The sequence below is a fragment of the Bombina bombina genome, chromosome 1, assembly GCF_027579735.1.
Source record: "Bombina bombina isolate aBomBom1 chromosome 1, aBomBom1.pri, whole genome shotgun sequence".
NCBI lineage: Eukaryota > Metazoa > Chordata > Amphibia > Anura > Bombinatoridae > Bombina > Bombina bombina.
In genome coordinates this window covers 277,185,249-277,208,609 of record NC_069499.1, presented here as the reverse complement: position 1 = coordinate 277,208,609, position 23,361 = coordinate 277,185,249, and the positions used below count along the sequence as shown (strand labels likewise).

Genomic DNA, 23,361 nt, shown 5'->3' with positions numbered 1-23,361 from the left:
GCTCATTTCCTGCACTTCCTTTTATGGCCAGACTGGTGTACATCATCCATGTGAGTCAGGATGCAGTTTCAGAATTGTGATGTCATCACTTATTATTTAAAGGGCCTCTGTTCAGTATGCTTTGCCCTTGCGTTGTCTCAGACCTGTTTGTAAGAGCTCCTGTGTATTACCTGGCTGTCTGACGTCCCTCCTGGTTCCTGATCCCTGGCTTGTTCCTGACTCTGTTGTTCTCCTTGTTCCTGATTTTGGCTTGTCTGACTACTCGCTTTGGCTCCTGACTCGACTCGTCTGACTATTCGCTTTGGCTCCTGACTCAACTCGTCTGACTGCCAGCTCTGGTTTTGTTTCCTGGCTTGTTATTTGACTTGTGGACTTTTTATTATTTTTTGCTATTAATAAAGGTGTGATTATTTTTGCACTTCTCATCTCAGTCTGATTCCTGGCATCCGGACACTATCAGAAGTATATTGCAAAAATGCTTGTTTCAATTTGAAATGCATTTAAGGCACATTTCAATTTTGACCTTTCTACCCCTTTAATGCAAATGAGCTTGTGCAAAATATGGAATAATACTTATTGAAACCCTAATTGTAGTTCAGAATATTCTTGTGAGCTACATTTTTACAAATGTGTATTTTTGTTTTATATTGAAGTCATATAGTCACTGTAAACTGGGGATATCACAAAACAATACTTCCATCTGGTTGTCAGCACTCCTGATAGACCTCAATATTTTGTGGTCAGATTACAAATGCACTAGAAGTAAGCTTTTTGCGCAAAACATGTTGAGCTCAAATTACAAGTTGAAAGTAAATGGTTTTTACTTGCGCGCAGAAAGCTAAACTTAGAATATTGGGTGCATGATAACCTATTTCCTCTTATAAGTAAATTCAGCAAAAAAAGTTGGAAAAAAACCTAGCACCCTACTCACGGGCAAACCCGATTGTCTATTCTCAAGTGCGCTAATCCAAAATGAAAATATATTTCTTTCTAATGAGATGGTGAGTCCTCGGATCATCATCAATTACTGTTGGGAATATCACTCCTGGCCAGCAGGAGGAGACAGAGAGCACCACAGCAGAGCTGATAAGTATCACTTCCCTTCCCACAAACCCCAGTCATTCTGTTTGCCTCTAGTGCAAGGAGGAGGATAAAGATTTCTTCTACCAAGAATTTTTTGTTTTGAAGTCAGGGCAGGATTGCTCTGCTCTTCCATCACATTGGGTATAGCTGTACTCCATGTTAGTCTCTTCAGGAGGGCTGTGGTGGCTTTTAAGCAGTTGGGAACTTGGGAGGTAGGCCTCTGTCATGTTCTGTCTCAGGATATCTTGTGAGAGCCTCATTGTCTGGAACTGTTGATTTAAAGGAAGATTAGTATATAGATTGAAAATATATCAGATTTATTAAAATAACAAAATACTTTGATTTAGCAAATAATTGCAGGGTACATTTAAATGTGCTACTCAGGTATGTTAAGTCCACATACGGCAGGAGTGGAAATAACCAAACAAATTAAGCAGAGATGCAGATTCAAAAAGGAAAGTCTTTCTCCTGGTAATAACTGAAATGCAGGATTTGCACAAGGCAGGAAACAAACTTGTAAACAGGTAACAGGTTTAAAGGTAAAGTCTTTCTCCTGGTAATACCTTGTAAACAGGTGCAAAGGTGAAGTCTTTCTCCAAATAAGTACAGAACAGAAGTACAGGAAACAGGTTCTGACTTGTGACAAAACAGATCCAATGTGAAGACAAAATGCAGTCTAAGAGCCATCCTAAAATAGGGAGGTTTTGCACAGGATTTGTTCTGAGTAATTCCAAAATTAAGAGCACCTGTGTTTTGCACCTGTATAATTACAAGCAAGACAAAATAGTAATATATCATATATTTTAGGTTCCATGCTATTGCTAGAATTGGCTGTGGCTCAACATGCAAGCAAACTGACTGACAAGCACAGAGCCACAGGTTCAAATCCCTTCACAGCCCTTCCTAGCAGAATGCCTCCCAGACCTTTTCTTTTTAGTCTGGAGGCTTGGTTCATGACAGCCTCACTGCGATTTCCTAACATTATGCTGCCCTGGTATAGAAAGCCTAAATAAGCTTACTCTGTCTTTCTTTTTTCTACAGGCCTCTTTGAGGAGCGACATCCTCTGACGCTGGGTAGGCTGTCCCCCTGCCGGATGGCTAGATGCAGGTAAGTGCTCAGTTTTCTATAATTATGGGGGACTTGTACTTCAGATAATAGACTGCAATTCTTGGGACACGTATATATATCCTGGGGTAGGATATTTCAGGAAGGATGCAGGCACTGGTGACCAGGAGACTGGGGGATATTACTTTATGGAGTATTCCCTGTTTATGGTATAGGGCTTATTAGGGGTTAATGGCATTTTCTGGGCAATCCGAGTGCAGTTTTACTCATGTTCCTAGTAAATAGTTTAAAAGGGTCTTAATCCTGCTATCTATAAGAGGGTTTCCACCCTGACACTGTGTGTAGTAAGTGCGCACTCTTTATTGTGGAGCTGCGCTATGTTGGGCTTTCTTCAGGGTTTATTATTTTTCTCTATGTGTAGTGTTTTTGTTGCACTATCCTTATCGGACTGCCGGAGCATTTTCCTCTGTGGCGGCTATGACAGATGAGGCGCAAGATAATTATACTGCGCGCTTTATCTCTGTCCTCTCTCGTAGCTAATTCTGACGAGTTCCGCCTCCTTCCTTTAGTTGTGGAGGGGAATCGCTATTTTCGGCTCTCTTTCTGAGCTGGTCGTTGGCCATGCCCCCTTGTCTACTTAAGAAAAGAGCGCAAAGTTGTTAGGCGATTCCTCTGGAAGACTCATGCAATGCAAGAGTTGCTGCGTGCCGTTTACTAATTAGTGTTTCAACTGCGGTTTCTGTCAAGAGAAAACGCAAGAGTGCAGTCATATAAGTGCTTTATTCCTCACGTTGTTTTTTTCTAATAATCACAGTCAGGAAGCCTTATCCTATAATATATTTTATATTTATGAGGCCATTATAAATTACCACTATGTTTTAATTATATTTTAATTAAACTCCAGCCTATAGTGCCCCAGCCTTTAAGGGGTTAAGTATGTTGTGCTCTTCCAGCCTATGTGGGCTTAAGTCTGTTTGATGGACTGTTCCTATGTAATTAGAAGGACTTGAGTTACAACATACAACTGTCTTTCATACCTTTCCTGTCAGTTATAATATTTAACCAGGACAGGGGTGTCGCTGTGGTTTTTTTCTAAGCAAAAATTTGATATATTTTAACCTCTGAGCCCAATGTGTCCTTGTATGATCTTGTATAGAACAGCTTCTCCTTTAGTGTCCCAAGTTTCACTGGCGTCACATACAGTGCCCTGCAGTTCCTCTCAATCTCCTAGGGGAGTATATTTGCCTACAGATTCTGCAGCTCATGTATCCTCTGCTGTATCTGTGGTTTTATCTGTTTTTTTCCCCTTATCTACAGGGAAAACGCAAGAGGACTTTACAATTTTCAGATGGTAAGGTTTCTGCTTCTGCTACTTAGACTGATCTCTCCCCTAAGTCAGGTAAGAAGAGACGGTAGAATCTCAGATGCGGACGGTATATTTCCTTCGTCTGATGCTGAAGTGGTATTCCTCAGATGTATGCTTATTCACCTTGTGTACTGTTAAAGGAGGTATTAGCTACTTGGACGACATCAATAAGCCTGTCGTTGTCAACCTTGGATAGTTCCGCTATAATGTTCCTTCTTGTGAGGAAGTGTCTATAGACGGACTGTGGATATTTGCACAGGAATATCTAGGGATACTTGTCTCCCTGTCTTCCGTATGCCCTCCTGCACTGTGCTGCTATGGCACAGAGTACTTCAATCTCTATGGGGATAGCTGCTCCTTACAGATCCAGGGGATAAAAAAAAATGGAGGTTTATTTCGGGCAGTGCATTGTCTTCTAGATTTGCTGTGATAGGCCGTGGGCACTGTGAATAAGTTCTTGTTCAGCAGATACCACCTAGGCCTTATAGTTTCTGCAGTGGCAGATTCAATTCCTATGCTCCTCCAGATCCACGCCTCTGGCGTTCTTTTCTTTCAAGGTCTGGTATTGGCCTGGCAGATGCATCCTCCGACTTTTCGAAGAGAGGTTGTTCTTCCTTTTGCCAAGGGAAGTTTTTCTTTTCTCTTTATGCGATCCATCCAACTTTAATATTCCTCCTAGAGAAAGTTTCCCCTTTTGGAGTAGCTGCAATCTAGGAGTGATAATCCCAGTCCCAGTCTGGGAAAGGGATCTAGGTATTACCTAAAGTCAGGTTTTGCACTTCTAACTTCTCTCCTTTAGTTCAACGGGGTCTGTTTATAACATACATAGATAAATGATGGGCTTTATTGCTCTCTTGGAACTCTGGCAAGTGTCTGAGTTTCTTCATCCTTGAAATACATTTTGTGTCTTGGGATATTGCAGTGCCTTCTGAACTTATTTGGTTCAAGTGTCATCCTTATTTGAGCAATTTCTCTTTTCCGGAGATTTTGCCCAATATACGTTTCCATGATTTGGAATTAAATTTGGAGATGGGTTTCTCTGTCCTGTCTACGATAATTTATTGAGGACCTTGATAGATACTTTAGTAGGAGAACTTTCTATCTGAGGTCAGATAATTAAGGATTTATTCCTTCCTCTCTCTACAAGAGGATTTGGGAGAGTAGTTCTCTATTTTTAATTCTTCTGCCTGATCAACAGGGAATCCTTGTGGTCCGGTAGATAGCTTCCACTTTGTAACCAGAAGGTTGGAAGTTTTGGATTTAGCTGCAGTTGCGTTTCCTTTATCTTTCCAGCGGCTCTAGTTAGACCGGTGAGGTAGATCAGTTGGTAAATGCTCTGACTAGAGGGAAAGCCTATTTAAAGAAGGAATATGAAGGGAATTGGTCTTATATTCCATGGACATCATTCCCTTGTTATTCTCTATAAAATGGAGGACTTGCGATCTGTCGCAAAGGATAGATCGAGATGAATCTCTTTCCCGTAGTGGTCTTATGCACATCAGTCCCTTGGCTAATTTACACAATATGGAGAAGTCTTGGATCTGTCTCGATGGATAATTCTATATTGAGTAATATTAACAACTATTACTATTCAGCTGCTAATTTGAATAATTCTGAGAGTGAGCGCTGAAAAAGCGCTTTAAGTCCCACTGGGAGTAAGACGCTATATAAATACTAGTTGTTATTATCAGTCAACAAGTGTGTCTCTCTCGTTGTGGTTTATAAGGTGTATATATCTCAGGGCGGAGGTTTCTGGAGACATTCCTGGGTGATGAGACCACAGTCGCCTTCCCGCTGGGCCGGGGGGTTGTTCTGAGACTCTTTCTCGGTGCAGGGACTCTGGATTCATTTTGAGTCAGCTCCCCTCATAAATTTCTTGGAGTGGAGAGCTATTTTCAATCCTCAATTGGCATTTTCGGTTGTGGTCGGACATATTCTCTGTAGCTTACCATCCACGAGGAAGGAACCAGAATGCCTTTGCTTGTAAGAGGTAGCTAGCAGTGGGCGGAGGCTTACAATTGTAGTCTATCTGCCATCCACATCCCAGGGGTGGAGTTTGGGAGTGGATTCCTGAGCAGATAGATTGTTTATTCCGGGAGTGGGAACTCCATCCGGAAGTGTTCTCCAGGTAAATGGGTGTTTCGAGGTCGAGAGACCCTCTAGCCTTTCTGATAGATACTTTGGCAGTTCCTTGGAACCTCCAGTTGGCATGTCTGTTTCCTCCATTTGCTCTCCTTCTGTGAGTCGTCGCTCGGATAAAGAAGAAGAGAGCATCAGTGATTCTTATAGCTCCTGCGTGGCCTTGCAAGAGCTGGTATGCAGATCTAGTGGAGACTTTTTCTCAGGAAGGACCTTCTGCTTCAGGGGCCCTTCCTTCATATGAGTATTGTTTCTCTGAAGCTGTCTGCTTGGAGATTGAACACTTGATACGCGTGGATTTTCTAAATTGGTTATTGAGACCATGGTTCAGGCTCGTAAGCCTGTTTCTAGACGGATTTATCATAAGATATGGTGTAAATAGCTTTCATGTGTCTATAGGATTCCAAGGATTATATCCTTTCTCCAGGATGGCCTTGAGAAGGGGTTATCTGTCAGTACCCTGAAGGGTCAGATTTCTGCTCTTTCTATCTGCTACGCAGGTTTCTGGCGGGCATGCCGGAGGTACAATCTTTTGTCAGGCCCTGGTCAGAATCAGGCCTGTGTTTATTTCATTGGCTCCACCTTGGAGTCTTAACCTTGTTCTTAAGGTTTTACAAAAGGCTCCGTTGGAGCCTATGCATTCCATAGATATTACGTTTTTATCTTGGAAGGTGTTGTTTCTTACTGCTATTCTTCTGCTCGGAGAGTTCTGAACTCTCAGCTTGCAGTGTGATTCTCCTTATCTCATTGTTCTTCAGATAAGGCAGTTCCCCGTACCAAGTTTGGTTTCTTCCTAAGGTTGTTTCGGACTGGAATATGTTATTCCTTCTCTTCTGTCCTTATCCTCCTTCTCATAAGGAACGTTTATTACACAACTTAGACATTGTGTGTGTTAAGTTCTTTTTGCAGGCAACAAGGACTTTCATCAGTCCTTTTCTTTGTTTGTTTTCTGGAAAAGTTAAGGTCAGAAAGCTACTGCCATTTTTCTTCTTTCTGATTAAGAAGTATTATTTTTTGTTTTGCCATATGAGACTGCTGGACTGCAGCCTCCTGAGAGATTTACATCTCATTCCAACAGGGCGGTGTCTTTTTCTTGGGCCTCCAAGAGTGAGTCCTCTGTTGAACAGATCTGTAAGGCTGCAACTTGGTCTTCGTTACATTCTTTTTTATAAATTCGATACTAAAGCCTCGGCTGAGGTTTCTTTTGGGAGAAAGGTTCTTCAGGCAGTGGTACCTTCTGTCTTGCCCTCCCATATCATCTGTGTCCTCTAGCTTTGGTATTGATTCCAAACAGAAATTGATGACCCGTGGACTCACCATGTCATTACAAAGAAAACAAAATTTATGCTTGCCTGATAAATTTCTTTCTTTCTTGACACAGTGAGTCCACGGCCCTCCCTTTTTTCCCCGACAGTTTTTTTTATATAATCCATAGGCACCTGTGCACCTTGTGTTATTTCCTTTCTCTCCTTTCCTTCGGTCGAATGACTGGGGTTTGAGGGAAGGGAATTGATACTTATTAGCTCTGCTGTGGTGCTCTTTGCCTCCTGCTTGCCAGGAGTGATATTTCCAACAATAATTGATGATGATCCATGGATTCACCATGTCAAGAAAGAAAGAAATTTATCAAGTAAGCATAAATTTAGTTTTTCACATTCCAATGTTCTTCACATAGAAGAATATGTTCTATTTATTCATAAATACATATTTCTACATATGATGGTATTGTGTAAAAAGTCAGATATTGGGTAATATTAGGATGGTAAAATGGACATTACCCAGGCGGCTGTGGGTAATGCCCGATGTATAATCATAAATCCCCTCAGAGTGCAGAGTCACCACATCAAACATATATAGCATGCACTGTAACTGTAATCATACCAAATGTGTAACTTGGTGCCTCTTTCCCCGTAAACCTCTCCAACACCTGCCTGTTGATTTAGGATATATCTTTTGTAATCTATGGGGTGTTAGGTACCAACGTGTTAAAAATTTGAGGTTAGTTTCCAAAACCCTTGAAGAAATGGAAGAGGCTCTTGTTATTCTGAATACTTCTAGCCATTCTTGGTTTGTCATGTCTAATCTGTGTTCCTTGTGCCAAGCACTAGTGTAGCTCAGTAGGGAGTTTGTGTCTGGTGCTAGTAGGATTTTGTAGCTTAGTGAGGTAGAATGAGGCGGTGTGTGTTTCATGATGCATAATTTTTCAAAGGCTGTTGTTTGTCTAGCAAGCTGATTTTTATGTGTGTGAGTTTCATAAAAAATTTTCAGCTGTGCATATGAGAAACAATAAGGTAAGAGCCCGGGTTCCGTGCCATTTATTTCTTCATATGTTTTTAACTGATAAATTGGAATGATGCTTTACCGTGGGTCGGTTTGTCTGCATTTATTGCAATGTTAGGTATAGGTATTGCTGGATTGTGTTTTAAATGGGGTCAGTGGAGATATTCCAGTCAAAATTTTACTAGTTGTATTTATTACTGAGCCCAAACTGAAAAGAATTCCTTAAGCACAGGATATTTAGCAATTTGTTTTGGTCTATGTTTTGCGTGTATCCACGCTATGGTGCCTATATTTTCCCTGTGCAGTATTTGTCTATCTATTTGTGTCAATTGTTTGTTTTCATTAGTTGTACTTTAGTCTAATCTGGCTAATCTGTATTTGGCTAAATCAGGTACCCCTAAGCCTCCTTGTTCTTTTGTAAGATATAAAGTTGTTTTTTTTGTATACTTGGCCTAATGTCTTTCCATATATATTTAGTTATTAAAGTGATTTTGTAATTTTTGTATATAAGTATATGGTAGTGAAATGGGTAATGCCTGGAGGATGTATAAAATTCACGGGAGGATATTAATTTTGATTACGCTAATTCTACCCAGCCATGAAATAGATTTATTTTTCAAATTTGATAAGTCACTAAAAATGGATTGCAATAATAAATTATAATTAGCTTCAAATAATGTGTTTGGGTCAGGTGAGATAAATATTCCCAGGTATTTCATCTTTTACTTTGTATGCAAAGGGGGCTGTCTGATGTGGTCTGTATGAAGGAGTTATGTTACATTGATATATTAAGTATTTCTTTCATGTAATTAGCAAGAGTCCATGAGCTAGTGACATATGGGATATACATTCCTACCAGGAGGGGCAAAGTTTCCCAAACCTCAAAATGCCTATAAATACACCCCTCACCACACCCACAAATCAGTTTTACAAACTTTGCCTCCTATGGAGGTGGTGAAGTAAGTTTGTGCTAGATTCTACGTTGATATGCGCTCCGCAGCAGGTTGGAGCCCGGTTTTCCTCTCAGCGTGCAGTGAATGTCTGAGGGATGTGAGGAGAGTATTGCCTGTTTGAATTCAATGATCTCCTTCTACGGGGTCTATTTCATGGGTTCTCTGTTATCGGTCGTAGAGATTCATCTCTTACCTCCCTTTTCAGATCGACGATATACTCTTATATTTATACCATTACCTCTGCTGATTTTTGTTTCAGTACTGGTTTGGCTTTCTACAACATGTAGATGAGTGTCCTGGGGTAAGTAAGTCTTATTTTCTGTGACACTCTAAAGCTATGGTTGGGCACTTTTTTATAAAGTTCTAAATATATGTATTCAAACATTTATTTGCCTTGACTCAGGATGTTCAACATTTCCTTATTTCAGACAGTCAGTTTCATATTTGGGATAATGCATTTGAATATATCATTTTTATCTTACCTTAAAATTTGACTTTTTCCCTGTGGGCTGTTAGGCTCGCGGGGGCTGAAAATGCTTCATTTTATTGCGTCATTCTTGGCGCGGACTTTCTTGGCGCGAAATTTTTTTTCTATTTCCGGCGTCATACGTGTCGCCGGAAGTTGCGTCATTTTTGAAGTTTTTCGCGCCAAAAATGTCGGCGTTCCGGATGTGGCGTCATTTTTGGCGCTAATAGCATTTAGGCGCCAAATAATGTGGGCGTCAATTTTGTCTCCACTTTATTTAAGTCTCATCTTTTGTTGCTTCTGGTTGCTAGAAGCTTGTTCACTGGCATTTTTTCCCATTCCTGAAACTGTCATTTAAGGAATTTGATCAATTTTGCTTTATATGTTGTTTTTTCTATTACATATTGCAAGATGTCCCACGTTGCAACTGAGTCAGAAGATACTACTGGAAAATCGCTGCCTGGTGCTGGAACTACCAAAGCTAAGTGTATCTGCTGTAAACTTTTGGTAGTTGTTCCTCCAGCTGTTGTTTGTATTAAATGTCATGACAAACTTGTTAATGCAGAAAATATTTCCTTTAGTAAAGTACCATTACCTGTTGCAGTTCCATCAACATTCCTTATTATTTATGTTATTCCTCCTTCTGGTAAACATAAAAAGTCTTTTAAAACTTCTCTTTATACAGATGAATTTTTAAATGAACATCATCATTCTGATTCTAATGATTCTTCTGATACAGAGGATTCTGTCTCAGAGGTTGATGCTGATGAATCGTCATATTTATTTAAAATGGAATTTATCCGTTCTTTACTTAAACAAGTCCTAATTGCATTAGAAATTGAGGATTCTGGTCCTCTTGATACTAAATCTAAACGTTTAGACAAGGTCTTTAGATCTCCTGTGGTTATTCCAGAAGTTTTTCCTGTTCCTGGTGCTATTTCTGAAGTAATTTCCAGAGAATGGAATAATTTGGGTAATTCATTTACTCCTTCTAAACGTTTTAAGCAATTATATCCTGTACCGTCCAACAGATTAGAGTTTTGGGACAAAATCCCTAAAGTTGATGGGGCTATTTCTACCCTTGCTAAACGTACTACTATTCCTACGGCAGATGGTACTTCCTTTAAGGATCCTTTAGATAGGAAAATTGAATCCTTTCTAAGAAAAGCTTATCTGTGTTCAGGTAATCTTCTTAGACCTGCTATATCATTGGCTGATGTTGCTGCAGCTTCAACTTTTTGGTTGGAAACTTTAGCGCAACAAGTAACAGATCATGATTCTCATAATATTATTATTCTTCTTCAACATGCTAATAATTTTATCTGTGATGCCATTTTTGATATTATCAGAGTTGATGTCAGGTTTATGTCTCTAGCTATTTTAGCTAGAAGAGCTTTATGGCTTAAAACTTGGAATGCTGATATGTCTTCTAAATCAACTCTACTTTCCCTTTCTTTCCAGGGTAATAAATTATTTGGTTCTCAGTTGGATTCTATTATCTCAACTGTTACTGGTGGGAAAGGAACTTTTTTACCACAGGATAAAAAATCTAAAGGTAAAAACAGGGCTAATAATCGTTTTCGTTCCTTTCGTTTCAACAAAGAACAAAAGCCTGATCCTTCATCCTCAGGAGCAGTTTCAGTTTGGAAACCATCTCCAGTCTGGAATAAATCCAAGCCTTCTAGAAAAGCAAAGCCAGCTTATAAGTCCACATGAAGGTGCGGCCCTCATTCCAGCTCAGCTGGTAGGGGGCAGATTACGTTTTTTCAAAGAAATTTGGATCAATTCTGTTCACAATCTTTGGATTCAGAGCATTGTTTCAGAAGGGTACATAATTGGTTTCAAGATAAGACCTCCTGCAAAGAGATTTTTTCTTTCCCGTGTCCCAGTAAACCCAGTGAAAGCTCAAGCATTTCTGAAATGTGTTTCAGATCTAGAGTTGGCTGGAGTAATTATGCCAGTTCCAGTTTTGGAACAGGGGCTGGGGTTTTATTCGAATCTCTTCATTGTACCCAAGAAGGAGAATTCCTTCAGACCAGTTCTGGATCTAAAAATATTGAATCGTTATGTAAGGATACCAACATTCAAAATGGTAACTGTAAGGACTATCTTGCCTTTTGTTCAGCAAGGGCATTATATGTCTACAATAGATTTACAGGATGCATATCTGCATATTCCGATTCATCCAGCTCACTATCAGTTCCTGAGATTCTCTTTCCTGGACAAGCATTACCAGTTTGTGGCTCTGCCGTTTGGCCTAGCTACAGCTCCAAGAATTTTTACAAAGGTTCTCGGTGCCCTTCTGTCTGTAATCAGAGAACAGGGTATTGTGGTATTTCCTTATTTGGACGATATCTTGGTACTTGCTCAGTCTTCAGGGGGTCTCTGACGGCACAAGGGGTTTGGGAATCTCAGGAGGTGAGATTACCGATCAATATTTTGGAACTCCGTGCAATTTTCAGAGCTCTTCAGTCTTGGCCTCTTCTGAAGAGAGAGTCGTTCATTTGTTTTCAGACAGACAACTGTGGCATACATCAATCATCAAGGAGGGACTCACAGTCCTCTGGCTATGAAAGAAGTATCTCAAATTCTGGTTTGGGCGGAATCCAGCTCCTGTCTAATCTCTGCGGTTCATATCCCAGGTATAGACAATTGGGAAGCGGATTATCTCAGTCGCCAAACGTTGCATCCGGGCGAATGGTCTCTTCACCCAGAGGTATTTCTTCAGATTGTTCAAATGTGGGAACTCCCAGAAATAGATCTGATGGCTTCTCATCTAAACAAGAAACTTCCCAGGTATCTGTACAGATCCCGGGATCCTCAGGCGGAGGCAGTGGATGCATTATCACTTCCTTGGAAGTATCATCCTGCCTATATCTTTCCGCCTCTAGTTCTTCTTCCAAGAGTAATCTCCAAGATTCTGAAGGAATGCTCGTTTGTTCTGCTGGTAGCTCCAGCATGGCCTCACAGGTTTTGGTATGCAGATCTTGTCCGGATGGCCTCTTGCCAGCCGTGGACTCTTACGTTAAGACCAGACCTTCTGTCGCAAGGTCCTTTCTTCCATCAGGATCTCAAATCCTTAAATTTAAAGGTATGGAGATTGAACGCTTGATCCTTGGTCAAAGAGGTTTCTCTGACTCTGTGATTAATACTATGTTACAGGCTCGTAAATCTGTATCTAGAGAGATATATTATAGAGTCTGGAAGACTTATATTTCTTGGTGTCTTTCTCATCATTTTTCCTGGCATTCTTTTAGAATTCCGAGAATTTTACAGTTTCTTCAGGATGGTTTAGATAAAGGTTTGTCCGCAAGTTCCTTGAAAGGACAAATCTCTGCTCTTTCTGTTCTTTTTCACAGAAAGATTGCTAATCTTCCTGATATTAATTGTTTTGTACAAGCTTTGGTTCGTATAAAGCCTGTCATTAAGTCTATTTCTCCTTCTTGGAGTTTGAATTTGGTTCTGAGGGCTCTTCAAGCTCCTCCTTTTGAACCCATGCATTCATTGGACATTAAATTACTTTCCTTGGAAAGTTTTGTTCCTTTTGGCCATCTCTTCTGCCAGAAGAGTCTCTGAATTATCTGCTCTTTCTTGTGAGTCTCCTTTTCTGATTTTTCATCAGGATAAGGCAGTGTTGCGAACTTCTTTTGAATTTTTACCTAAGGTTGTGAATTCCAACAACATTAGTAGAGAAATTGTGGTTCCTTCATTATGTCCTAATCCTAAGAAAGGAGAAATCGTTGCATTCTTTGGATGTTGTTAGAGCTTTGAAATATTATGTTGAGGCTACTAAGTCTTTCCGAAAGACTTCTAGTCTATTTGTCATCTTTTCCGTTTCTAGAAAAGGTCAGAAAGCTTCTGCCATTTCTTTGGCATCTTGGTTGAAATCCTTAATTCACCATGCTTATGTCGAGTCGGGTAAAACTCCGCCTCAAAGGATTACAGCTCATTCTACTAGGTCAGTTTCTACTTCCTGGGCGTTTAGGAATGAGGCTTCGGTTGATCAGATTTGCAAAGCAGCAACTTGGTCCTCTTTGCATACTTTTACTAAATTCTACCATTTTGATGTGTTTTCTTCTTCTGAAGCAGTTTTTGGTAGAAAAGTACTTCAGGCAGCGGTTTCAGTTTGAATCTTCTGCTTATGTTTTCATTAAACTTTATTTTGGGTGTGGATTATTTTCAGCAGGAATTGGCTGTCTTTATTTTATCCCTCCCTCTCTAGTGACTCTTGCGTGGAAAGATCCACATCTTGGGTAGTCATTATCCCATACGTCACTAGCTCATGGACTCTTGCTAATTACATGAAAGAAAACATAATTTATGTAAGAACTTACCTGATAAATTCATTTCTTTCATATTAGCAAGAGTCCATGAGGCCCACCCTTTTTTATGGTGGTTATGATTTTTTTGTATAAAGCACAACTATTCCAATTCCTTATTTTATATGCTTTCGCACTTTTTTTATCACCCCACTTCTTGGCTATTCGTTAAACTGATTTGTGGGTGTGGTGAGGGGTGTATTTATAGGCATTTTGAGGTTTGGGAAACTTTGCCCCTCCTGGTAGGAATGTATATCCCATACGTCACTAGCTCATGGACTCTTGCTAATATGAAAGAAATGAATTTATCAGGTAAGTTCTTACATAAATTATGTTTTTTTATTTTTTTAAATTTAATTGAAAATTTGAAACTATGCCATACTCTGGAGTGAAGTTTGTAAATTTGTAAGAGTTAGTAAGACATTGTCCGCGTACATTGCAAATTTATATTAATTGCCTTTTATTTTGTTTCCTGATATGTTTTCATCATTCCTATTTTTGTGTGCTAGTGCTTTTATAGACAATGCAAATAAAATGGGGGACAATGGGCACCCCTGTCTTGTACCGTTAGTTATGTGGAACTTGTCTGATAGAGAACAAAACAAATATAATGATAAAAGTAATTTGTAAAGTTGTTTAAAATTGCATGCCCTATCTGAATCATTAAAGTTTAATTTTGACTAGACCAACACTTTAAGATTTAGTATGGTGTCACTCTCCTATCCGACAAGTGTGGGAGTATTTGTGGAAGTAATTTATCCTGACTTCAAGGATCCCATTCATCCTCAGTTCTAAATTTTGTTAGTTCAGCAAAATTATTTGCTCTTAAGATCATTGTTTATGGTTTCAACTTTACAGCATTGGAACTGTTTTGTGTGTTCCGTATTTATCACCTCACCTTTTGAAATCATAAGAACCCTCATTTGATAGTAGGAAGATCTTATCATTACATTAAGATGTTTCATGGAAATGCAGGACTCACAAAGCATTCTGGACAGTCTTTGTATCTTCCATGTAGCCAACCAACAAAAATTCATATTTTGCTTGTTTTTATAAAATAAATAAATAACACTGTTGTTTATATGTTTAAATGGTTGTGTTCATATTAAAATTACTTTAAATATGTTTAAATGGTTGTGTTTATATTAAAATTACTGCACTTGTGTTACAGGTGCACTTTTCATGGGTGTTTTTTGCAGGAGCTCTTCCTGTTTTTATATCGTTTTTCATTGTGACACTTCTGTGCCATTATAATAATTGGGATCCAGTCATGGTTGGAATCAGAAGAATTTTTGCCTTTATATGCAGAAAGCATCGGATTCAGAGGTAAGTTGTGTCTAAACTAACTTTAGCATCCTGGGACAGTTTTCACTAATGCCTACTGTATAGGAATGACTTTAAGGTTTGATTCTAGGACATCTGAGGACACAGAGCAGACTGAAAGTTTGATACCGCTGCACAGTGTATCTCAAGACAGTGGAGCAACTAGCAGTCCGTAAATTTATGGTATGTACATGTCTTAGAAATACTTATATCCCAGTTTATGTAATCTAAGTACTTATTATGTTGATTTTTTTTATTGAGGTTTTGCCCGAAATAAAAATACATAAGAATATAAAACATAGAACAATCAATATAATCACATGTGTTTCCTATGAAAAGTACGTAGTGCAGCACAAAGTGATAGCAAACAAAAATATTAAACAGAAAGTCAGTACACATTTCATAATATCAACATTAAGTATGACTATTGAATTAGAAAACCTTTAAAATATTTATTGTTAAACAAATCCTATATAATAAAAGGCGAGGTATGTTTGTCAGATGCAGTCATGCACAGTAGAGACTGCGCAAGGACAAACATACCTGGCTTTTAGGATCAACTTCAGACATCAAGATCAGATCGGCCATTGTGGGGGCGTGGTTATGGGCATGACCGGAAGTAGCGGGCGTGACAGGAGCATGACTGACGGGAGTGCCACAATGGGGGCGTGTCCGACCCAGGAGTTGGCGTGGTCAACCAGGGGTGGGCGTGGCCTGAGAGCGAAAAAGAGGGGGGAGAGATCGAGAGAGCAAAAGAGAGGGGAAAGAGAGAGACAAATAGAGGGGGAGAGAGAGAGCGCAAAAGAGAGGGGGAGAGAGAAAGAGAGGGGGGAGAGAGAGCTAAAGAGAGGGGGAGAGAGAAAGAGAGCAAAAGAGAGGGGAGAGAGAGTTAAAAAGAGGGGAGAGAAAGCAAAAGAAAGGGGAGAGAGAGCAAAAGAGAGGGGAGAGAGCAAAATAGAGGGGGGAGAGAGAGCAAAAGAGAGGGGGAGAGAGAGCTAAAGAGAGGGGGGAGAGAAAGAGAGCAAAAGAGAGGGGGGAGAGAGAGTTAAAGAGAGGGGAGAGAAAGCAAAAGAGAGGGAGAGAGAGCAAAAGAGAAGGGGAGAGAGAGCAAAAGAGAGGGGGGAGAGAGCAAAAGAGAAGGGAGAGAGCGAGAGAGCAAAAGAGAGGGGGATAGTGAAAGTTAGCAAAAGAGAGGGGGAGAGAAAGTAAAAGAAAGAGGGAGAGCAAAAGAGAGGGGAGAGAGCGCAAAAGAGGGTGGAGAGAGAGAGCAAAATAGGGGGAAGAGAGAGCAAAATAGGGGGAAGAGAGAGCAAAAGAGGGGGGAGAGAGAGCAAAAGAGAGAGGGGAGAGAGAGCAAAAGAGAGAGGGGAGAGAGAGCAAAAGAGAGAGGGGAGAGAGAGCAAAAGAGAGAGGGGAGAGAGAGCAAAAGAGGGGGGAGGGAGAGAGCAAAAGAGAGGGGGGAGCAAAAGAGGGGGAGAGAGCGAGAGCAAAAACGAGGGGGAGAGAGAAAGAGAGGGGGAGAGAGAGAGCAAAAGAGAGAGGGGAGAGAGAGCAAAAGAGAGAGGGGAGAGAGAGCAAAAGAGGGGGGAGGGAGAGAGCAAAAGAGAGGGGGGAGCAAAAGAGGGGGAGAGAGCGAGAGCAAAAACGAGGGGGAGAGAGAAAGAGAGCAAAAGAGAGGGGGAGAGAGAGTAAAAGAGAGGGGGAGAGAGAGCAAAAGAGGGGAGAGAGAGAGCAAAAGAGAGGGGAGAGAGAGCAAAAGAGAGGGGGGAGAGAGAGCAAAAGAGAGGGGGGAGAGAGAGCAAAAGAGAGGGGGGGAGAGAGAGCAAAAGAGAGGGAGAGAGAGAGAGCAAAAGAGAGGGGAGAGAGAGCAAAAGAGAGGGGGAGAGAGAGAGAGCAAAAGAGAGGGGAGAGAGGAAAAGAGAGGGGGGAGAGAGAGCAAAAGAGAGGGGGGAGAGAGAGCAAAAGAGAGGGGAGAGAAAGAGCAAAAGAGAGGGGAGAGAAAGAGCAAAAGAGAGGGGAGAGAAAGAGCAAAAGAGAGGGGAGAGAAAGAGCAAAAGAGAGGGGAGAGAAAGAGCAAAAGAGAGGGGAGAGAAAGAGCAAAAGAGAGGGGAGAGAAAGAGCAAAAGAGAGGGGAGAGAGAGCAAAAGAGAGGGGAGAGAGAGCGAGAGCAAAAACGAGGGGGAGAGAGAAAGAGAGCAAAAGAGAAGGGGGAGAGATAGCGAGCAAAAGAGAGGGGAGAGAAAGCAAAAAGAGGGGGGAGGGAGAGCAAAAGAGATAGGGGAGAGAGTGCAAAAGAGAGGGGGGAGAGAGAGAGCTTAAAAACTTGGGGGAGAGAGCGCAAAAGAAAGAGGGAGAAGAGAGCAAAAGAGAGAGGGGAGAGAGCGCAGAAGAGAGGGGGTAGAGAGAGCAAGAGAGAGGGGGGAGAGAGCAAAAGAGAGGGGGGAGAGAGCAAAAGAGATCGGAGAGAGCGAGCAGAAGAGATGGGAGATTGCACTTTGCATGTCTTAAATTTAAACTGAAAAACTGCCAGCTTCAGTTTCCCAGAGAGCGTCATTAATTTCTATGGATCAGATAATCAAACATTCTCTAGTTTGGAGAGAGATTATAGTGCTGACTTCACAGAGGCAGAACTCCCTGAATTCTCTAAGAAAAAAGGAGGAACCTGGAAATCGCAAAGAGATGAGAGATGCCTTCCATAGAAAGTAATAAAGCTCTCTGGAATACAAAATTTCACATGGAAGAGAGAAGGCAACTGGAGAAGAACTGGGACTGATATAAAGGCTCCGTTTGCATCATTTACAAATTAAACTGAACTTTTTTCACTATAAATGTATTGTGAATCATGAGCAAACTTCACCAGCTAGCAAGACATATCAATGAGACAAGCTTGTTTTAAAATGCTTACAAAATTTCACAAGACTTGTGAGAGAGCTTCAGACATACCCTGTTCAGCTCAGGGAACTGCCCTGTCCCTCCCCCATTCTGAAGCTGGGACCCATATTATTAAAAAAGTAAATAAGAGAGTTACCACCATCATAGTAATACACAGGTGCAGAAAAGTATGAACAACCAGAAAACTTATTTTAGAAAAACAATTAACTTAACAATCCAGTTAGGGAAGATCAAAGAACTGTCGAGCTGTCGGAAATGTCCTAAAATGGTTAAAGTGAGTCTGCAGGTAATACAATCATCTTGTGTAATATTTATAATGAATGTATAAGGACCATATTTATAAACAATGCAAGGATGACTGCTAGTGTTATAAAGGAAACTAACTGTGCACTGTTCCCCAATGTTAAAAATTAAATGCTGAATAAATTTATGGGGCAACTCAAATCCAAACTGTAAATCTGGTTCCTTCCAGGATTAACTTATAAAATTAATTTTTAAAAGTTAAATCCTCAAAGCCCTTTTTTGCTGTGAATTTGCTCTCACATTCACTCCTGAGTCTGTTTCTCACAACTGTACTGACTTTTTGTAAAATTATGTTTACTGTAGCCTTAGCACTGTTTCTATTGTTTTTTTATTAATTGTTTGGATAAATATATTTCTCTTGACAATGTAGAAATTATTAGCATCATGAAATGAGCCTAATATGGCTATCTCTCATTCAGAAACATTTTCTTATTAGGTTTGGTTTTTTCTTTCTGAACATTTTCCAATTCTGTAATATAATTTTTGAGAAGAGATGCACAAATCAATATATTACAATTAATGTACAATTTTACAAGGAAGAGTAAAAGATACAGAGGCCCCGGTATTCAAAACCTCTCTGCTCAGGTGAGATATTCTAAAATGATCATCCAGCACTGTGAGATCCCTAGTGAAATTTTCAAAAGACAGATTTTGCTTTACTTCTCCAAGGGTCGTTCCCTGTATTTTTGTATTTGAAGGAGAGACCAGTCCAGTGCAATATAGCACTGCATGACATGACAGTTCTGCTGCATTTAAACTTTGCACTTTCTATTTTGTATTTTATTTTGTATACAGCAGTGTATTTAGGATTTTAATTTTACAAATTCGGATTATGTAACTTTAACAAATTAAGCTCATATATATATATATATATATATATATATATATATATATATATATATATATATATATATATATATATATATATATATATATATATATTAGATTGCACTTTGCATGTCTTAAATTTAAACTGAAAAACTGCCAGCTTCAGTTTCCCAGAGAGCGTCATTAATTTCTATGGATCAGATAATCAAACATTCTCTAGTTTGGAGAGAGATTATAGTGCTGACTTCACAGAGGCAGAACTCCCTGAATTCTCTAAGAAAAAAGGAGGAACCTGGAAATCGCAAAGAGATGAGAGATGCCTTCCATAGAAAGTAATAAAGCTCTCTGGAATACAAAATTTCACTTGGGAGAGAGAAGGCAACTGGAGAAGAACTGGGACTGATATAAAGGCTCCGTTTGCATCATTTACAAATTAAACTGAACTTTTTTCACTATAAATATATTGTGAATCATGAGGAAACTTCACCAGCTAGCAAGACATATCAATGAGACAAGCTTGTTTTAAAATGCTTACAAAATTTCACAAGACTTGTGAGAGAGCTTCAGACATACCCTGTTCAGCTCAGGGAACTGCCCTGTCCCTCCCCCATTCTGAAGCTGTCCGTTTTAGTTTGCAATGCAGCAAATTCATTGTGCAATGTAATTTGTAAAAGCTACACAGAAATATACAAATTATGATCCGAATTTGCTAAAGTAACACAGACACTCTAAAAACATAATCAGAATGTGTAAAATCACTGCTAGAGCTAAATCTATTAGAATATAAATGAGAGAGTGCAAAGCTTAAATGCTATAATACTGAAAGGTCCCAATCTAAAGTGTAAAGTAATCTAAAATGCAAAGTGTAAGTGCCAAAACTCTCAAATCATGCAACGCTGTATTGCCCTGGGCTTGTTTCTCCTTCATATATAGAAATGAGAGAGAGCTTGCAGTGCTGGAGAGTTCCGCTCTTTTTCTTTTGAATATGCAGCGAGTTCAGCCTCTGTACAGTTTGAACTGCAATTTTCTTCTTAAAACCAGCTGCACTCATTACTTTTGAGAAATACAGAACCTGGCCACCAGGAGGAGGCAAAGACCCCCCACCCAAAGGCTTAAATACCTCCCCAACTTCCCTCATACCCCAGTCATTCTTTGCCTTTCGTCACAGGAGGTTGGCAGAGAAGTGTCAGAAGATTACGGAGTAGTCTGTTATGGAGGGTAGTACTCTTTGAGATAGGGTTATTGAACAGTGGGGTACTTTAATCATATTTGTTATGTGATTCTGTCTGCTTTTGTGTAGTGATGTTGGGGCTCATGGCTTTTACAGAATGTACAAGTTTTTCAAACTACGCAGTTCTTGATGGGACTGGCATGCTTTTCCTTGGCCTGTGGGTTGCACCTCATGACCGGGCGTGGTCACGTTTTTGTTCTCCATTTCCGTATTCTTGACTGAGTGTCGGTGGAGAGGGTCTGTTTTCTACTTGTCTGGGTCATAGAAGGTGGTGAATGCCCCAGCCATTGGGGGTGTGAGGTGCCAGTTATTTTTGTACAAAATTTGTCCAGCCAGGATTTCTCGGATTTAGATTCTGTTTCCTGCTTAGATTGTATGGGGGCCTAGGTAATCCAGCCCAATCAATTATGTTCCGTATGCCATAATTGAGTGCTCTTTTCTTCCTCTGGGGAGAGATTAGAGACCGCTGAGCCGTCCACCTCTCAGGATTCTGTGTCCCGTGAATTTTCTGTTCCTACACAGGCAGTTGTCCCAAATACCATTACCCCTTCTCCAGAAGGAGGTTTATGTCCACCAGATGTTGCTGCTTGGTTGCGCATGGCCATATTTTTGGGGTTGGTGCATTTACAGCTTCCTAAGGGCCAGTGAAGAGCTTATTCGAATACTCTTAACCTGTGGGGGCCAGATGAGACAGGTCTTTCCTCTGGGGGAGCGGTTCGCTCTAAAGCTTCAGGGGTACTGCCGTCAGGATCGGGCCTTCAAATGCCCCGCCGGAGATGAGTTTTGCCTTTAGCTTCAGATTGACACGCCTGCGTGTACTGCTGAGGCAGGTATTGGAGGCTTTGGAGGATTTCAGTCTTTATTTGCTACCAGATCCTCAGTCTTTTGTTTCTGTTGGCGAACAACGCTAGACGAGTGGATGGGATGTGGATCCTACTCCTGATTGTCTTTTGTTTGTGTATCTAATCCCAGTTCTGAGCTCTTGAGGAATCAGGTCTCTGACAAGCTGGCCCTGTTAGTGTTTCTATTCCTTTTTGGCGTTCACCTGCAGGTGCTGCCTACTTTCTTTTGATCCGGTTAGAATGTGTTTCTTTTATTTCCGGAGCTCGAGACTGTTGTAGTCTTTTCCTTTTAGGATTTTTTTTTCTTCTCTGGGATTGTGATACTAGTGATTTTATGGTCGCAATGGTTGTTGCTCCCGGCGGGAGTCACAAAACAAAAATGCTGAGACAATGTTTAAGCCTCAGAGCTTATTTGTCTGCCGTTTGTCTGTTTGTTTAGTCTAGCCCTGCTAGGGTTTGAACTTTCAGTTAGGCCTTGAACAGTTTGATTGAACCCTGGCAAGGCTGGTCCTGGTTGGGTACTAGTTCACTGTTATTTTGAGGTTATATCAGACATTTTGTATCCTTGACAACAGGCTGGTCCTCTTTGGGTACTAAGTTTGCTTACCTCTTGTTAAAAGGTTGTCTTTCTTGTTCTACAAGTTATAGGAGGCCTTTCTATCCTAGATATCAGGCTGGTCCTACATTATTTCATCTTGGTGGGGCGTCCAATGTTGGTCGCACTCAATACTAAGTGTTTTATCCCTGCATAGCTTACGTGCTTTGCTGGGATTAAGAATTCTGCTATGATAGCATGTTTTTAGTTCCGGAGGTCTTTTGACAGGAGCTAGAGTCCTTTCATCCGAGGAGGGAGATGATTGCTTGGAGATCTCCAGTACCTAGTGTAGGGGGTGATTATTCCCCCCTATTGGTACTCCTTGTGGATTGGATTGTCTGATTTTCGCCAGTGTTTCTCTCCTTTTTTTTGAGGATTGCTATGCTTTTTGCTTCCCCTTGCCTTTTTGGGGTAGGACTTTCGGTCATCTGGTTGCAAGACTAGGTTCTTAGGGACCATTTTTGTCCTGTAGTATCCCCTTTTGGATCCTATATACTTGGGGATCTGGGGGATTGTTATGCAGTCTCTCTTGCCGTCAACCGATGGGAGTTTTAGGATGCTCATTCATTCGTTAATCCCTTGACCTGTATGTCTTCTGAGGGTTGATCCAGTCTTGATCTTTAGAGACTGTCATAGTCTCTCAATCATGGAGTTCTGATCTCTTTTGGGCCCTTCCTTTGTCTTCATACTTTGTGGGTGTTATCTTAGAGGCCTTTTGGGGCTGAGTGGACTGCCACTGGGATACATTATGAGAGATCAGAGTTCAAGACCCCATGGGGGTATGGCATGCATCAACTTTGGCGCAAATTTCATTTCCAGGTAACTTTGTGATTGTTCCACAAGGTTTTTGGTCTTGACCCGGCACTTGGTTTTGGGGGTCCGGTTTTTTAACCTAGTCCTTGTCTTTGACTTGGCCTTTTGGTTACTCTGTTTTCAAGATTTTAATAGTCTTGGATCTGTCCGGCATTCAGTAGCAGGCTTGTTTTCCCGGTTCTGGGGAAATCCTGTTCCTACTTGGGCAGTTCTTTTTATCTCTTCTGGAGATATGGAGGAGGGTTTTCCTGGGAATTTCTTTACCGGAATATTCATGGGTTTCTTTGTTTTCCTTCTATTTGGAAGGATCTGGTCTACTGCGCCTATTCAGTTGGCTCCTCCTGAGGTAGTTTTCCTCATCTGACTCTAGGAGTTAAGTGCGTTGAGGTTTTCTCTTGTCTGCAGTGTACCCTCCCTTTCGGGTTCCTGGATCCCAAATTAGTCTCTCTGGGTGTCGGTGCCTCCTTCCTGCTTCTTTTCCTTAGGAACTCGTGGTTGAAGATTCATTATCTGATCTCTAGGCCTTGGCGATGCTGGGATTTTTTAATCTCTTTTGTCCTTGGGACATTGACAGTTACTTCTTTGATAGGACTGTTTGGTCGGAGTAGGGGTCAGGAATTCTGACTGCTCTGTTTGGACATCGACCACATATCTTGTCTCCCGAAGGATCCTTACCTAGGTTGTGAGGCCTTACAGTTGGTTCGGGACCCTTCCCCTAGCGGGTTGTTAGTTCTTTCTTATTGGTCATGGTTTTGTCCTCCCTTACCCCGTTTTCTAGTAGGGGGGTAGTTGGTCCGCCCTGCTTTCTGGGTTTTTTCTCTTGTCCTTTTCCAGGAATGTCCTGGTGCAAGTTTGCTTGATA

The 23,361-nt window shown here is 40.8% G+C and overlaps 1 protein-coding gene across 3 annotated transcripts in view; it reads left to right on the top strand.

The window, feature by feature from the left end:
- Positions 1-23,361, top strand: part of SLC35F5 (solute carrier family 35 member F5) — a 286,304-nt gene that overhangs the window by 223,677 nt on the left and 39,266 nt on the right. For all 3 annotated transcript variants that reach the window (XM_053698004.1, XM_053698002.1, XM_053698003.1), the window contains 2 exons: positions 14,844-14,998; positions 15,087-15,178. In XM_053698004.1, coding sequence (XP_053553979.1) covers positions 14,844-14,998; positions 15,087-15,171 — 240 coding nt within the window. In that variant the 3' untranslated portion in view covers positions 15,172-15,178. The remainder of the gene's footprint in view (positions 1-14,843; positions 14,999-15,086; positions 15,179-23,361) is intronic.